This window comes from Nycticebus coucang, chromosome 17, assembly GCF_027406575.1.
Source record: "Nycticebus coucang isolate mNycCou1 chromosome 17, mNycCou1.pri, whole genome shotgun sequence".
NCBI classification, from domain to species: Eukaryota; Metazoa; Chordata; class Mammalia; order Primates; family Lorisidae; genus Nycticebus; species Nycticebus coucang.
In genome coordinates this window covers 73,539,360-73,557,639 of record NC_069796.1, presented here as the reverse complement: position 1 = coordinate 73,557,639, position 18,280 = coordinate 73,539,360, and the positions used below count along the sequence as shown (strand labels likewise).

The 18,280-nt window shown below is 43.8% G+C and overlaps 1 protein-coding gene across 1 annotated transcript in view; it reads right to left on the bottom strand.

Moving 5' to 3' along the window:
• Positions 1-18,280, bottom strand: part of DOCK2 (dedicator of cytokinesis 2) — a 466,833-nt gene that overhangs the window by 339,868 nt on the left and 108,685 nt on the right. The window contains exons 24-25 of the mRNA XM_053566743.1: positions 10,148-10,218; positions 9,049-9,155 (exon numbers count right to left, since the gene is read on the bottom strand). Coding sequence (XP_053422718.1) covers positions 9,049-9,155; positions 10,148-10,218 — 178 coding nt within the window. The remainder of the gene's footprint in view (positions 1-9,048; positions 9,156-10,147; positions 10,219-18,280) is intronic.

Below are 18,280 nucleotides of genomic sequence, written 5' to 3'. Positions count from 1 at the left end.
TCGATCCACGAATGGATTAATAAATTGTGGTATATGTATACCATGGAATACTATGCAGCCTTAAAGAAAGATGGAGACTTTACCTCTTTCATGTTTACATGGATGGAGCTGGAACATATTCTTCTTAGTAAAGTATCCCAAGAATGGAAGAAAAAATACCCAATGTACACAGCCCTACTATGAAACTAATTTGGGACTCTCACTTGAAAGCTATAACCCAGCTACAACTTAACAATAGGGGGAAGTGGGAAAGGTGGGGGGTGGGTAGAGGGAGGGGAATCGGTGGGATTACACCTGTGGTGCATATTACAGGGGTATTTGCAAAACTTGGTAAATGTAGAATGTAAATGTTTTGGCACAGTAACTGAGATAACGCCGGAAAGGCTATGTTAACCACTGTGATAAAAATGTGTCAAATGGTTTATGAAGTGAGTGTATGATGCCCCATAATCATATCATTGTATACAGTTATGATTTAATAAAAAAAAAGAAATTAAAAAAAAAAGAAAGTTGTCCTCTAAGCCCAAGAAATTTCTTGTCCTAAGAAAAATTATTTCAAAACTGATAAGCTACAAGCTTAGAAAAGAAAATGCTATCTATGTATTGGCACATATTTCCCAAGATGCTAACACCACACTGGAGCCTGATTTTGGACTTGACTTGGAAAGGAGAGGCTCTGCCTTTCCCCTGACCCTTGCAGCCATTCAGCCCTCAGTGAGCACAGAGCACCTGCCCGGGGACTGAATCCAGGCTACCACACCCTGTCCTTGCACCAGGGAAGGAAGAGCAGTGTCCTGGAGATGCAAAATGACATGAGCACAGAGAAAGAAGAAACTATCCCACAGATGAAGTTGGAAAACGTTATGGCCAAATGGTGGGGGGCCACAAAATCAGATTTTTACCTCGCACCATACTATATAAAACATAAATACTATAGATGGATTTAGAACTCACATATCAAAATGATTTGACTATTGTGATGATCAATACATTTGATTGCATTAAAATTAGGTACTTCTGTTCATAACAATGCACCTTAAATAAAACGGAGAGACAACTGATGAACTGGGAAAAGAAATTCACAATGCATAAAATCAGTGAAAGATAAGTAGGAAGACCATATTAAAAATCCTACTGCTCAATAAGAGAAATACAACCAAGCACTAGAAAGCAGCAGAGAAGCAAAACTCGGGTGGCAAAGAAAAACAGAGTTTCAGCATCACTGGCCATCAAGGAAATGCAAATTGAGACAGTGATGACATATTTTAAGCCTGTTTTATTGGCAAAGATTAAGAGTGGGACACGCCTTGCTGGTAGGAGGGTAAATTCGTCCAACCACCTTTGGAAAACAGTTTAGCACCATCTCTGAAAGACTCAGATCCCTGTGACCAAGCAAATCTACTAGTATTATACCCCCAAAGGAGACTCATAAACATTCACAAGAAGAGACACGTACAAGAATGTTCTTAGTAGCAGTGCTTATGATAGAAAAACAGTGAAACCACCCGGTGCCTGAAATTGAAAACACGAATGAACAAACCACAGTTTATTCACACAATGGAATTTTCTACAGTCATTAATACAATGAACTCCAGCGATCTGCAGTATGAATGACTCTTAGTTTAATATTAAGCAAACACATGAATCCTCCCAAAGTACCAACAGTTCAGTACACTTTCTATGAAGTTAAAGTAATGTCAGCGCTAGGAATATAAACAGATGCAATGCAGCGAACGGAAAGCAGCAGAATGACTCCAGATGCAAGCATGTGGTTACCTGGAGAGAGAAAAGGCAGTGTGTGGGTATCTAAGTGATTTTTAACTTTCTAGTTTTCATTTTGTGTGGTGCGTGGAAGCTTAATTTATTCTTAAAAATAACCAACTGAATAGGTAAATAAATAAAAGCACGTCTTGTGTGGATCAGTGATAAGATGTATTATGAATCAACAACAGGACTACAGCAGTTCTGTACAACCGAAGTCCTTTCTTTCTTTTTCTCTTTTTTAAGGGACACTGGTTCTTCAAAAATGGTGTATTTTACTTCCAGGGTCCACAGACCAGCAGCTGAGAGCTGGTATCAGTAAGACAGAAAGCAGAGCAGGCACATAAAGTAATAAGGCATATCCCTTATCCTGAAGGCGTTCACGCCATCAGCATTGACGGACGCGTAGACAGACAGATGCTAGAAGGAAACGTCAAGTGGCATGTCAGTTTGCCCTCTGCCCTGGGGGCCGCTTCTTAGCCACGCTGCTAGCTGTGCCTCTCACTAGACGGGGGACAAGGGTCACCCACATCAGAATCCCTTGGACATCTGGACATCCGGTATGTCCCTGACCCCGTCCCAAATCTTCAGAGTCGGATTCTCTGGGGGTTGGGTCCAGGACTCTGCAATTTTCATAAACTCCCCAGGGGCATCTAAGCATTTAAAAATCTCTCTCTCAGAAGTGAGACACCTTGTTTTGGCCCCTTTGGAACTCCAGGATAAAGTCTGGAATCTCTTAAACCCTCTACTTTCACACCTTCCCCATTAGTCAGGTATCCCAGTGGCCATTCTGTTTTTATAGCCCCAGCACAGAGAGATGGGGAAGTCTTCCTCAGACAGAAAGAAAGTAGGTGTAGGGGAAGGATTTACTGCCCCTTCACTTGGTGTTGAGACTTGAAGCCTTAAGACATGTGAATCTCAACATCCCTTCTGGCGCTAACGTCCCCAAAAAAGCCATTTTAGGTAAATTGAGGGCAAAGCCAAATGGTCCTGGTGAGAAAGGGAAGGACTGTTTTGAGTCAGAAAGATTGGCTAAATCTAGAGCCATAAAGATACCAGTAACTGAAAAATTTAAGTGGCCCCAGTACAAAGTGAAGACTCAAAAAGAAGATTAAATTAGATAACAAGCAAACAAAAAGAAACAAGAAGCTTCGTTTTCTCTGCACATGGAGCATGGTGTAGAAATTTGCAAACTGGTGACAGTTGTATCCACAGCTCATCCCCAGGGCCTGACCTGCAGGAGGGACTGAGTAAGTGTTGAGTGGAAAGCAGCCAAATGCTGAGATGTCAGGGAGGACTTACTGCAGACTGGAGGTCTGGTTTGGGTCTTAAAGGGATGAGTAGGAGTTACCTGTTGAGTGTGCCTGGGGGGGTGGAGAGAGGAAATAGGAAGCAGGAGAAGGTCTTCCGGGCAGTACATGCAAAGGGCAGGATTGTGCAAGGGGTGGAAGCCGAGCGGCTCCGTGAGGCTAGAGGGCATCCTGACAGGACGAGGCGTCGTTCTCCTTACAGCCTTTCCCAGCACAACTGTCTCAGCATCTACACCCAGTGTCAGCATCTGGGTCTCAGGCAGCCTGCTAACCCCCCGCTGCCTGCAGGGGAGCTGTAGCCAAAGAAGCCAAAGAAGACAGCAGAGCAACCAGGGGCAGCAGGAGTCCCATCCCCCTCCCAGGCCAGGTCCCTGTACACACGGGTGAGAAAGCTCACCTGTGGGCATTTGCTGGGCATTTGAGGAGGACAGGATAGAAGAAAACAAAACCCCTCAGGAGGAATGGTAAGGCGCTCTGTATCTAACACAGAGAAGGCAGCCTTACCCATGAGAAAATAAACACTATTTTCTCCTTCCTAGCCATTCTAGGAATAAAGCATGGTGTAGTGGGGAAGACAGGCTTCACGGTTCAGATGACTTGGACTCAGAACCTAGCTTCAACACTTACACCTGTGAGCGGCAGAGTCAGGGCTCACCGGCAAGCGCACGCATGTCTCTTCACTCCCAGATGCCCTGGCATCAGGACATGTAATGAGTCCAGCCACTGGACTGCGTGGAACTGGCATGTCACTTCCAGGCTGAGGTAGTCAAGAGCACTGTGTCCCCCCCTCCCTCCCTCTCTTCCCTGTTGCAGGGAGGCTACGCGCACCAGGTGGCTTCACTTCAGGCCTAGGGTCTTCATCAGACTTAGCATGGGGGGAAATAGACCTTTCTGTTGTTAAACCACTGAGAATTAGAGATCAGTCTGTTACCCCAACATCGTGTAATCCAATGTACCCTAATATATTGCATAATCTTCAGTGTCATTGGGATGAAAATTACTTAGCTTTCCAGGCCTTGTTTTATCCCAGGTATAAGATAAGGATAGTGACACATTATTGAGCTGTGGTAAATATTTAACATACTTTGTGTAGCACCTGAAACATAGTTGGCATTCAATAAACACAAATCTCTCCCTGTAAGATGCTGTTGCTACCATGTAGTATTATTATTCTTGTGATTATTACTGTTCTACAATAGACGTCATTTAACAAGCAACTGTGTCCCAGGCATTCTGCTAGTTGTTTTTTCATAAGTTATTGCATTTTCGTAGCTAAAGAAACCAAAGCTCAGAGACGTGACTTGTTTAAAGGAACACAACTCATCAGTGATCAAACCAGGACCAGAAACAAGGATTTCCTGACTCAAAAGGCCCTTATTCTAATGGTGATCTTCCTATACAGTAGACACATTTTGCAGATGTGAACTTGAGGCTTGGAGGTGTTAGGTAAGATCGCCAAGCAAAGTAATAACTGCTAGAGTTAGAGGACCTTTCTACAATGCTACAATGATATGATAATTAGAGAAGATAAAACCTTTAGGGCAGCGGTCCTCAACCTGTGCGTTGTGACCCACAGGAACTGTATTGAAGGGTCAAGGCATTAGGAAGGTTGAGAAGCACTGCCTTCGGGGGTTGGGCACAATTGTTTGCATACGCCGCCCCTAACATCCCAGGCCCCTAGAAACTGCGAAGTGAGGCTCCAGGAGCTCTGGATACTGGGGGCAACAGGTAAGTGGGGTGAAGACTTACCTCTTCTTGATAAAAGGAAAACTGGATGCTCTGTGCCCAAAGGACAGTGTCTCAATAAAATATCCCTCTAGTCTAGCTGAATGTTAACATGGAAAGAGTTTCCAAACCTGTCAGGTCTCTCCCTCCTCTTCCTTGCTGTCTCCGTCTCCCTCTCTCTCTCTCTTTCTCCATCTCTCTGTTTTGTTAGTAGAAAAGCGAGCAATGTGGATCCTAAAGCAGTTTACACTGAACCAGATGGTGCCTCTGATTAGCATCAGACTAAAAAGACACATTCCCTGGAGATTAGGTTCTCAGAGGGACCAATCTGTTCCAAAAGCATAGAGGGTTTGATTGCCTGTAGACGCCCTTAGCGGGCTCTGCGGGGGGACCCATGCATCCTCCCATCAGCAGCAGCAGCAGCAGCAGCCTTGTCCTGGAGAAGACAGCCAATTATTCTTTGCAGATTTCTCAGTTCTCCCCTTGCTGAACTCTTAAGTCACTGACACGGGGCCTGGCCTTTTTCGAGGAACCTGGGCTGGTGGTGGCTCTTACTCCTTCATAGCCCAGACGAGCAAGTCACAGGATGCCCCTGAGTCTGCACAGCCACCCAGTGAGACACCTTCTGTGGCTATTCCCATTTTACAGACAAGGAAATGAAGACTTGCAAGGATTCGACAATTTACCTAAGATCACAGGTCAAGTCAGAGTCAAGGCTAATTGTCTCCATGAAAGAAAAAGAATTATTGTCTGGAAAAACTACCATAAAGAATGGCAGTCGGGTGTCCGGAAACTACCTTGTTGGGGCCTGTAGCAAGATAAGCGATGAAGGAAAAACCACAAACCTTTCACTCTGACCTACACTTCTTCTAGGCATACATAACATGGCCATTTTACATAAATATTCCAGGGAAATGAAATAAAAATTGGAAAAATATCATTCAAAATCAGAATGATAAGCACATACAGACAAAAGCCTGTATATTCATTAAGTTTCGTGTTTCTCAGAGCATGAGGACAGCCAGGTAGCTTCCAGGGAAATAAGGAGGCTTGGTTTAGGGTCATGTGCAACTGTCAAACATGAAGGGACTCCATTATTGCAAAGAAATTGAAGGTCAGAACAGAAGCCGGGAGACTGCAGGGATCAGCAGGACAGACACCAACACCAGCAATGAGAGTTACTGCTCAGGTCCCATATGCCGGAGGTGGAGGGTTCAAACTCAGCCCCGGCCAAAAACCACAAAAAAAAAAAAAAAAAAGAAAGAAAGTTACTGCTCAGGGTGGGGCTGTGCTGAGCCCGGCACTGTACAAAGCACTTGCCCATCTCATTACCCCACGCGATAGCCCTCCAAGACAGACACAACTATTATTCTTCCCATTTCACAGACAAACTTATTGAGGATCAGAAAGGTCAAAAAAATTTCCCATAGTCACACAGCTGAGAAGGGGCTGAACCAGGAACGAAGCTGAGGTCTAGCACGACCCAAGAGCCAGTGCCCTTAGCCAACCCTTCTCTCCTTCTCCACAGGATCCTCCTGAAGACAGGCCAAGAGGGTAGCCTGCCAAAATCTCAGAAAGTGCTTAAAAGCCTTCTGGCCCCTCTGCTTGATATCAATACAAATGTTCAAGGCTGTGAGTACAAGCTGATGTCACCGAAAATACTCCAGGCAATTTGCACATCTGGCAGTTAAATGAGTGCAGGCTCAAAGCAAATCACGTCCCCGAGGCACAGGACACTTCACAGGGAGAATAACAGGAGGAATTTCATTACAGCTCAAACTTGGCCGGAGGAATCAGACTCACCTTATTTAAGGGTATAAAAGAGATACTCACCCAGGAGCAATGAACACCCACTAAGTGTGTATGAATTCTGATCCTATTCTTGAGATCGTGACTTAAGAAATGTGATGAGCTGAAGTTTCCCTTTGGATTATTTTGGCAAGAGGTTCACCTAACGAGTAGATAGTAGAGAGGCCTCATCTTTCAGCTGTGTGTGCAGACACGCTGCTTTCACCCGTGAGCTGAGGATGGACAGACTAGTTAGATGTTGCATTCTCTTGCAAATGGATTCCCCAAAGGGCACTTTGTCTGCTTCTAGTCCCTGTACGTATTTAAAGGTAAGAATTTTGCATTTCTTTTGCTTCTGTGTACAGCACAAAGGCTGGTCTTCTGTCGGTTAATATGAATCAAGGGGTTTTACTGAAGCTGAAGCACAGACACACAGCAGGGCTGGGAGGCAGCAGCTGTCCGGTCTGCCCTGTGATCACGCTAACCCTCAGGGGCCACCTCCCAGCCCAGGAGATGTGACTTGAGTAAAGGAACTGACGCCACCTGCCCAGTCTGGGTGGTGCCCGTGCTCCATCTGGCTTCTCAGCCAAGCCGGGCCCCTGACAATGACAGCAGCTCTGAACAAGGAAGCCCAGCCAAGCAGCCGGCTCTCTGCTCCTGTGCAGCGCCATATGCAGCTAGAGTCGTCCTTGTCACGTCCCTAGGACAAGACTCAATTTCTGCAGTGACACCACCTGAGATCCTGGAGGGCTTGTCAGGGCAGGAGAGGACAGGCATATTTCAAAACTTTCAGAATGAGGGCAATTCATTTGGAGGTAGAAGTCAGAACTTCAAAAACATGGGAGTCTCACTTTTAAAAGCCACAGTAATTCAAGAAATGCAAGGAGACTTATGAGGATTAGTCTCCCATCACTTCACACAAACCACCTTGTACAAACAAACCACACAGGCATTGAATTAATCTGTTGCCATACATCTGTCTAAATGGTCAGGTAGCTACACATATGAATATTAAAATCACAAGAACACTTTTCTTCCCTGTGTCCTCCTCTGACCCTTAATTCCAGGGATAAGATCCAGGCAGAGATTTTGGATGCACCATGTTAACCAGGCATTGGAAGAAAACATCTTTATAGTGAAGTGGTTCCTGAATATTTCTGTGATTACCAGGCAATTTGCATAAATATTCAGACATCACTCCCTGAATAAATTCCAGTTGGTGCTGGTTGATCCTCTGAATTCTAAGACCTCTTATTTCTTGCACAGTTTGCTTCCCATTTTATTATTGACATCAGTGTGGACAGAGAAATTTGTAATTAGAATGGGTTGGTCTTAGGGTATAAAATACAGTACTGACCCTCAAAAGTCATTTCTTCACCCTTATAGATAGAATTGGAAAAAGCAGAGTTTCTGAACAAGTAATTCATTTACATTGAGCAAAAGGCATCATCTATTTTGTCCAATCTAGCATGTTGCTGGAAAAGAGATGAAGAATGAATCAGGACTTCTAAATCCTGGTTCATCCTATCTGGAGGAGCTCTGCACATCTAGTTGACTGACCTCAAAAACAGGGGTCCCCCAAGTCTCTTGACAATGGGGTTAATCAGAGACCCAGTGGTTAGAGTAAGTAGAAGCTCTGACGGTAACTCTATCGTCATCCTCTGATCTCCAAACATACACACAGGCAAAGACAGGCAAAATATAAACAGTTACATAAAATCCTACCATTTGAGTGCTGATAATAGAATACCAGGGGAGAAAACAAAGCATATATATACAAGATTGCACATCCATGGAGTGTCCTTGGAAGCAAACATAGAAAGTGGAAACACTGGTTGCCCATGGAAAAGGAACTGGGAGCAGCCACGTGCAGGATCCGGAGAGACCCTTACCAGGTGGTACCCTTTCCTGCCCTTGCATTTTAAACCATGTAAATACATTATCTATTCAAAATAATGTACATTCTTCTATAAAAAAAAATGCTAATACCTACTCAATCAAAATCTCTGAGATGGGTACCAGGAATTAGCATTTTAATAAGCTCTCTAGGTTATACTTCCACACTCGAAATTTTGAGAACTTCTCCATTAAAGGTTCTTTCTACTAAAAAGAATTCCATCCACTTCCCTTCAAGTTAAGGACAGCAGTAATAAACCACACAGGGAAAAAAGCCTCACACCACGATGATCTAAAAGCATGACTCCTCATTAAACCTTCTCAAGAGAGATAAAAACGCAACCTAAGCATTCCTAAAACCAATTTAGATTCTGGTATCTAAGTTGTCAGCTACTTTCTACTCTTCCTGCTTATGTGGACCAGGAGAATTGTTAGAGAAGAGATGTTTTAGTCACCGGACAGGTGGCCTTCTCCTGCCAGGCCTCGGAAAGAGGCTGTGAGGCTTATGGCACAGCCCTCCCAACCCTCCACTCTCCCCCTGCTCCCCAGCAGGGTGCTTTGTACTCACCTTGCTTTTTAAAGAGGTTGCTCTGAACTATCTCATTCATGGACTGCACTTTCTGCTTCTGGAGTTTCACAGGTGGGATGCAGGTGTAGAACTCGTACAGGAGTTGGCTGAGGGCAGGAAAAACAGGAGCTGGTAGAGCAAGGTAGACCTCTGGCTCCCGCCTCACAGCCATTACAGTCCATCCCTGGACTTCAGCTCTGACGGGTCAAAAACTATACCACTTTTGCTCCCCTTGGACTCCCAATTCCTGGCAGAGTATCAGATGCATAGGAAGCCTTCAGTAAATATGTGTAAGTTGCTCGTGGCATTGAACATGAATAGCACTCAAAGAGATGTGAAAATCTGAAGGTAATACCAAGAGATATAGTAGTCAAAAAACTATACCATTTTGCTCCCCTTGGACTCCCAATTCCTGGCAGAGTATCAGATGCATAGGAAGCCTTCAGTAAATATGTGTAAGTTGCTTGTGGCATTGAACATCAGCATTCAAAGAGATGTGAAAATCTGAAGATAATACCAATAGCCCTGAGCACTCACTGTGTACCAGGCACATGTTTGCATTTTACATTCATTGTGCCATTTGGAACTCACAGCTCTACAAGCAAAGAAAAGGAAAAAGAAGGTACTTCTGACTTGGATGTCCCTATTTCAACAGCATGATCACACTACGATAATGAGTTCCTCTATGAGATGAATGGCGCTTCGAAGGAAAAAGCAAAAGGGAGCCCACCTCCATCATCTCTTTAAATGTGCTTAGCTTGTTCTCTGTTTGCAACTGTGGGGCTCACAGGGCAAAACCTGGAAGCCAAAATAACCTTCAAGGCCAGGTGAAATGGGGACCTTTATGGCAAATAGCAAATTTTAGCCTACTTGTTCACATTCCATATAATCAAAGAGGGATGTTTATCATACACTTGGTTTTCATGGAAGTCTGGCATAACAAAACCAAAAGGTAAAAATTCTGGAATCCCTGAATGGGACTCCCATCATGTGCCCTCCTCACCCCTCAGGTGAGTGTCCATCTGGAACTCCCCACAAGAGCCTCTTTCCCTCCTGGGCTTGCCAAAGGAGCCCAGGAGGGCACAACATGAGCTCTCACCTGAGTAACTTCGCATCGAAGACTGTTTCCACATCATGGAGAACGGATGGGATGTATTTCAAAGCTGCCACCTAGGGGGAAGGTGAAATGAACGTGAGTGATGCCCACAGCATCCGTGTGACGAACAGGGTACTTCGCAACATGATTCAGAGGGGTGTAGAAGAACCCTGAGTCTTGGGCACAACTATAAAGATACAGGACTCTGCATGTAGATAAAACAGAAGCATGTACTTCTTTGTATACCGTTTAAGTCTCAATCTCTTTCTTCAAGGAGGCAGTAAAGTAGAGGAGAGTGAACACGGACTTGGAAGTTACACAGATCTGCAGTCAAGTTCTGTTTCCACACCTTATTTGCCATGTGGCTTTAGACAAAACACTTAACCTCTCACATATTTACACATCTAGGAAATAAGGGAATGTATGCCTACCTCACAGGATTGTGAAAATTAAAAATAGTACTTGGGAAGCATTCAGCAGAACACTTAGGCATACTTTGCGTGTTCAATACATGGCAACTTCTATTATTAATGGAAGATGATAAGCTTGAATTGCTTTGCTGATGACAAGAATGGCTTGGACTGAGTTATTCATATTTGCTCTCCCCTGCCACTTGGTGAGCAATAGTGGGCACGTTTTGGTTCAAGAGCTGGGTTAGGAAAGCTGAGCGCTGTGGTGGATTATTTACTCCCTTTACATTAACTGATGTAACCAGAGGTATGAGCCACACTCACGCCCTGCATAGCAACACCACTTGCTAAGCAGCAGGGCAGACTACAGCTCTGTCAGGAGTTGTCAGTCATATAAATAGAAAATAATGGTTAAGTATCTAATGGAAGTATGCATTTTTTATTTTTCTGTATATTATAGTAGTTCTACTATCAACACATATCCCCCTCCAACAATCAGACCAAAGTAAAAATAGTGAAAATTCATTTCTTAAAGAAAATCTCACTCCTAGTCACATACAACTGGGATTCTCACAAAACATAAATAATGATTATGACTATAACTGAGAATTTACAATGGGGCAGACACTGAGCCAAACATTACTAATAGATTATCTTGTTAATTACAGCCTTGCAAAGAAAATACTATCTTCATAGAGAAAGAATCTCTGGCACATCAAGATTAAAAACTAACCCAAGGTCACAAAGTTAGCAAGGGGAGAGCCAGAATTCGAATCTGGGCAGACTGCACGTAGAGCTGTTCCTTGTACCCTTAAGCTAGATGCACACCTTACTCAAATAGCAACTGCCTCTGTCTCTATGAATTCATCCTTCTTTTTCAAGTTTATAATCTTCAAATTCTAAAAATTCAGTACTGTATGTTTGATGTAAAACAAAAAATTAACATGTCTATTAGGTTAATAGATGTGCCACGTGTTAACATTATGGTATGTTTTCTTCCAGACGTCTCTCTTCGTATGAGCATGTGTGTGTGCACGTGTGTGTATGTCAACGTAGAGGTCTGCAACTTGCTTTTTGCAGTGAACCACAAACAAGTGGGATCCTGGCCTGCCATTTCATAGACTGGATTCTCTTCATGTCTAACCACTACCTAACAATGCCCACATGGGTACATTATACCTCTTTCAACTCACTGCTGCTGAAAGGCTCCATGCCATTTTCAGGTTTTCTTTATTATAAAACAGGTGATGTGAAAATATTTAACATATGAATTTGTTTACCTATAAAGATCCCTGTAGAATGGATTGTTCAAAGAGGAAATCATGTTTTAAAAAATATATACATATGCCCGTAATCCTAGCACTCTGGGAGGCCAAGGCAGGTGGATTGCCCTGAGCTCAAGAGGTTTAAGACCAGCCTGAGCCAGAGTGAGGCCCTGCCTCTACAAAAAAAAGCCAGGCATTGTGGCAGGCACCTGTAGTCCCAGCTACTTGGGAAGCTGAGGCAAGAGAATGGCTTAAGCCCAAGAGTTGGAGGTTGCTGTGAGCTGTGATGTCACAGCACTCTACTAGGGGCCACAAAGTAAGACTCTGTCTCAATCAGTCAATCAATCAATCAATATCATATATCGATATAAATGTTAGGTGATATTGTCAAATTATCTTGAAAGACATGGCAGCCAATTTCCTTTTACTCACTGTCCCTTTCCCCATATCTTTGCTATCAATGGATATACAACAATCTTTTTCATTTTTTGTTGACACGGCATATAATTTGCCACTGTAATTTGCAACTCATTGGTCGGCAGTGCAGTTGGGCATCTTTTCCGTAGTTATTGAACATGTATATTTATTAAACTGTTTATTTACATCCTTTTTCCATTCTTCTTTTTTCTTATTAGTTTGTGGGATTCTTCGTGCATCATTAATTAACCCTTTTGCAGTAACACCTTTTGCAAGAATTTTCTCTTGCTTGGTCTTCTTGTTTTATGGCACATAAAGGTTTCGATTTGCATGCTGTCAAAGTTGTCAGTCTTTTTCTTTGTAGTTCTTACATTCTGTATCTACAGAGTTATTCTTTATTCTTTCCAATGTAGTTAACAAGAGAAAATGAGGCTCCAAAGTCAGTGTTTCTAAAACTACGTTCTAGGGGACACTCGTGTCCCCAGGATGGTGCTACATGGGTATTTTGTAGGGGGATGGGGGTCTGCAATCAGTTCTGAGAAACATTGCTTTGACAAAGATAAAACAGTGAGATTTAAGCAACTTTTTAGACTTTGAATATGCTAAGCAGCATTGTGACCTTCCTCCAGGCACTTATACTGTAGAGAACACCACAACGTACTTGGTCAGAAACCACTTTATTAGGCTGGGCAAGCAACAGAAAGGAGTGATGGGGAATGAGCACAGGGTGCTGGGAAGTGACGAGGTGTGGGTCTAAAGCATGAGCCATTCTCATCCTCTTGTTTCGCTGTGCCAGCCAAGTCAAACACCTCTTCAACCTGCATTTCTCCCAGTCCACAACCTCTAAAGTCTAAAGGGATGCCATGTCCTAAGGTAGCCACCCTGAAAAGGGGCTGGTCCAAGCCCTTCTTCTGACCCGTTTCTTCATCCACTCTTTGGCCAGAGACCCTGGAGCCCACAGGGCCCCGAGTGTGAATCCCAGCTCTCCACCCAGCTCCTAAGGGAGCCTAGGGCTTCTGTACCCCCCAAGCCTCAGCCTCTTGCTGTGCAGTGAAGGGGAAGGCCGAGAACTAAAGCCTGGTGTGCACCCCAAAGGTGTGTGTGCTCGGTCTCCCCTTATCTCTTTACTCAAGCACCTGCCTCATCCCCAGAGCCTGGACAGAGTATGATGTGTACTCATCATAGTTCAGACCAAAGTGAACAACCCGCCAGTGAGCTGGGGAGAGGTAGGACTTCAGTGTCTGCTGCAGGTTTTTGGCTTTTAAGAGCTGCAGATCGTTCCAGAGCTTTGGAGTGAAGCTACCAGATGTCTGCACAGAGGCTGCCACTTACAGGCTTCAGCTATCAGCATAGAGGACATGGGCAGGCTGGGGGTGGGGCTGCTAGAAGGAGCCAGTCTTCCCAGTGTCCCTATTTGGGGCTGGCAATGAAGTCAAGCACACTGAGTTACTGTCACCTGAGACTCAGAGGGTGTTATCAACAGGACAGGAGAGTATTAAACGATCCCTTGGTGCAGACAGCCTCACAGAGTAGTAGCAGGCCTATGGTACTCTGTTCCCATGGCCACAGCCCGTCTCTGACTCAGGAACTGCACCAAGTTCGCCAAGTCTGTTGTTACAGCCGGCAATAGCCACAGGGCTCCTGCCTCTGTGAAACCCTGACACACTTGGAGGATGACAACAGGCAAGTTCAGCAGGCGCTGTCACCAAGCACTCCCCAAAGACAGGGCTTCTCAGCCACAAGACCTGATGGTGACCCCCGTTTGTCACATCTCTCCAAGGCCTGGGAACTAGAAACAGATTCGTTCAGGGCCGGTGAAGGAAAACAGAGCCAGCAGGTTCTGGAATATGCATATTTCCATGCTTTCTGTAACTCAGCATTGCGCTGGCCCCTGAGGGGCCGCAGGGCAGTAGGATTCAGTGTTGAAAGGGCTGCATTCACCGACTCTGAGTCCACCTGGACCACCTTCACCTGGGAGACTAGGTGAAAGGTAGATAACTCTGTGCTCCAGTTTTCTCACCAGGAAAGTAAAGAGAATAAAGTTATCTACCTTATAGGTCTAATGTGAAGGTGAAATGAAGCTTTAGTCACAGAGCTATCTCTCTGACTAAAGCTTCCTTATTGGGACAAAATGTCGTCCTATCTGCCACTGAATCCATCATTCCCAATATCACTGCTAAGAGTGTGGTATATGGTTGAGAAGGGATCAAGATTAAAGAGCTGGTTGGAGGTTTGGGTTGGAAATCCAGCTCCTTCTGTTAAATATTATGTCTCATTTTCCTACCTCTGGTGGCTCAGGATACAGCCTGTGGGCCAAGTCTCAAAAATGGGCCACTTTTTCCCCTAGTTCAAACATTGGAACATTTTACATCAACAAAAAAGAAAACAAAAAAAAAAAAAAAGGGAGGTGGGGGTAAGAAAGAGGCTTTTTAAATTAGATTGCTGCATGACTGTGGACCAAATACCTGCCCAGGGAACTCTTGTTCACTGTCATTTAGCTCTTATCCACCTAACACTTTGGCAGAAGTCTTAAGTCTTTAATGAAACTACTCAATTTGGGGTTAGTGATTAGAAACCCAAACCTTGGAATTATACACCCAATATTCAAATCCAAGGTCTGCTACTTTTCAGTTGCAGTTAAGTCACTCAACCTCTCTAAGCCTTCTTTTCCCTCATCTGTAAAGTGGAAATGAGGATATTTGGTTTTTTGGTTTTTTTTTTTACTTTTTAATATGAAAATTACCTACTAGGTAAAGTGTGCACACTATTAGGGTGATGGGTACACTAAAAGCCCGGACTTCACCACTCTACAATCTATCCACGTAACAAAATTCCATGTCCACCACCTAAATCTATTGAAATTTTTAAAAAGAAGAGTATTTGCTTTATAAGGTTATCTCATAAAGATAACATGAGCTAACGATATATGTAATATAGATCAATGCTTGACACATAATAAATGCTAAAACACAAAACTAAACAAAACCAAACCGGGGAAGCTAGTATTCACCCCCCATTCATTCAGCCAATAGATATCCAAGTACTTTCCATGTACAGATGCTGTTCCAGACATTGGGAATATAAAAGACAGAGTCCCTTGTCCTCCTGGATACTCTAGTGACTTTGTAGCATGAGTGACAAGGCCAAAAAAGCATGTCATTCAATACAGACTATTCATTTAATCCCACTTACAACATCAAATCAAGCATTATGAAATATCATGGACCTTAAGGAAAATGTTCTGCATAATGTCAGTGTGTGTCCTTTACTTGCATTTGAACAACATCCAATTCACAGGTGTCTGGATTTCACGCTCCCAATCTATCATCAGTTTAATCAGAAGCACACACAGGGACTTCTGAGCATGTGCTCCATTACTGAAAACATGTGGAACCCCATGGCCTATGCCCTTCCTATGGCATAAGGAAAAAAAGTGATTTTGGAGTTAGGAGCCCTGGCTGGATTCAAATCCTTGCTCTGCCACCATCAATAGGTGTGTAACCCAGGGGGAGCGATTCTATTTAGCTTTCTGAGCCTTCTGTGTACACTGAGGATGGTGGTTACTTGCAGATCTCTGGCAGGATTAAAAACACTGTGTATGAAGAGCCCAGTGCCACGATCGGCACTTGGTAGGTGCCTGATCAACAGACGGTGCTTCTGCTGCTCTTATTTCCCTCTTTGAACTACTGACTTTAAATTCTCCATGGTTTTGAGTGAGCTGCTGCCATGCCAACTCAAAGCAATAATGAAAACTACAGAAGGCAATTCACAGGAGCCAGATGAGCATTAGAAATGGGAAATAACTTGCTCAGGTCTCAGAACTCACTCAAGCTGAGATTTGAATCAGATCTGCTCTACTTACAATTAAGGCAGGCAGGAGTAAGGGTCTCTACCATAAGCCATAAGCTGCTAGCCAGCTGGAAGTACAGTTTGAACCAGGAATACTGATGAAGGTCAGCCTCACTCTGTGCTCCCACCCAACACCTATGGCAGACATTCATAGATCATCCCCCGGGACCTTGTACTATTCCACAAGGTGAAACTTCGCCATCCATTTTTTTTTTCCCATGTAGTCAATTCTCATGGGTTTATTCTCCGTGAAATGTGTGTCCGAATTTCTTGATTGAACTAAATAACTGAATGTCCTAACACTATTTGCCCTCATGTAACAAGGTTAGGAACACAAATACCCCCTTCCAGATTCTGCTGTAGTAAAATACCTTAAAAGCTTCTATTTTATGATGAGCGAAAGGAAGGAGAGTTACAAAGGGACTAAAAAGTATTTAAACTATGTTAACAGGCTTTACATTTCATGCTTTAAACATATTACCTTAGTTAGTCCTCTCAACAATTCTCTAAATTAGACATTAGGTTTGCTAATTTATAAAAGGATAAACTGAGGCACTGAAGGCTGAAATGATGCGCCCCAGGTTATCTGCCCAAGTGTGGGTGCCCACTTTCCCACCCAGGTCTCTGATCAAAAGCCAGAGCTCCTCTTCCTGTAGCAAAAATCAACGTCTAGAGATGATCCTTTAGGTAGGGCCTGCTGATGTCATAGTACCTAGCCCCTTCCTCTGCCGTCTAACCCTTCCTCACACCCTAAATTAGCCTTACATTCTCTTCAAACGGTACTGCTCTCCATATCTGAAGATGATTTTAAATTTTTCTTTGATAACTTTTCAACAACCATGTCAATAGGTAAAAAGCATCATTGGTTTTATGTAAATCCTTAAAGCTAAATTTGGCCCTTAGAACAAATTTTTAAAGAGATGAAGCCCCTTCCTATGAGTGTGGGATGGAAATCCAAGAGAAGAAACCAGCGTAATCTGGCCCAAGTCACAAGGAAAGCAGGACATTTCTAACACAGTTACCCAGACAATAAGAACCTGGGTAAAAAGACTTAGGCTCAAACCATAATAATCCATAATATTCGTGTTGGTTCTCTGCATTTGCATAACATTTTGTAATTGGATCTTTTGCAGAAAGTGTTTATTTGATCCTCCCCCGACAGTGAGGTTTTATAGATGAGGAAACTGAGACTCTGAGAGGATTAAATGACCAGCGTGAGGTCTCAGAGCTGATAAGGAAGAACATTCTCATCAGCCCAGGTCTCCTCCATATGGTAAAGGCTCACTTACTCACATTTGCTTCCTCTCTTTCTCCTAACTCCTTACTCCCTCTCTCCCTTTGCTCCTTCTCACAAGATAACAGGTGGCTCATCACAGGGAAACAGTGATGACATCAGGCAGAGTGACGCCTCTACCTCTGGGCGGCATCTGCTCCTTCTCCCCCCACCACTGGCTTTCTCTGTCCATCATTTCTGCTCATTCATATCTCAGCTTCCTCGGAGCCTATTTCAGACCTGACTCAACCCTACGTCCTCTCACATCCCAACTGCTCATCCTCAACGTTCTGCAGATACTCCAACACTGTGGCCTCTCACTGGAAGGTCGGCTGCTTCCAACAGAATACAGAGGGGTGACAGGTGGGGCTCTGGCAGAATTTCTTCATACTGTTCCCTATTCCTGTTACCTCCATTGGTAGAGAAAAATGAGCTTTATAGAAACATGGGGAAGATATTTTTGAAAAACCAGCAAGAGGTAAGGGAAGGTAAAAACTAAGACTGCAGGCCCAACTCACCCCATGGACAACATCCACCCCCAGTAGGTGCTAACAGAACAGTATAAGCAACAGTCTAATAGTGGCCAGCATGGTGTTTAAAGCCAAGCAGGAACAGATCTGAATCCCAGCCCTCCCACTTCCCATCAACGGCATCTAGACAAAGCTATATCAACTGTCTGAACATCCACTTCTTCATCAATAAAATGGAGACCTTAAGACTTATACCTAGGACTGTGCCTTTGTTCATTCACTCATTCAACCAATATTTATTAAGCATAAACTATGTATGCGGACTGTCGTGGGTGCTGAGAATGCACTGATGAATAAGACACACCCCCTTCTACACACACGAACACAGGTACACACATACCGGCTTTCCACTGTTTGTTAAAGGAAGCCATTACCAGAGTGGTCCCCAAACT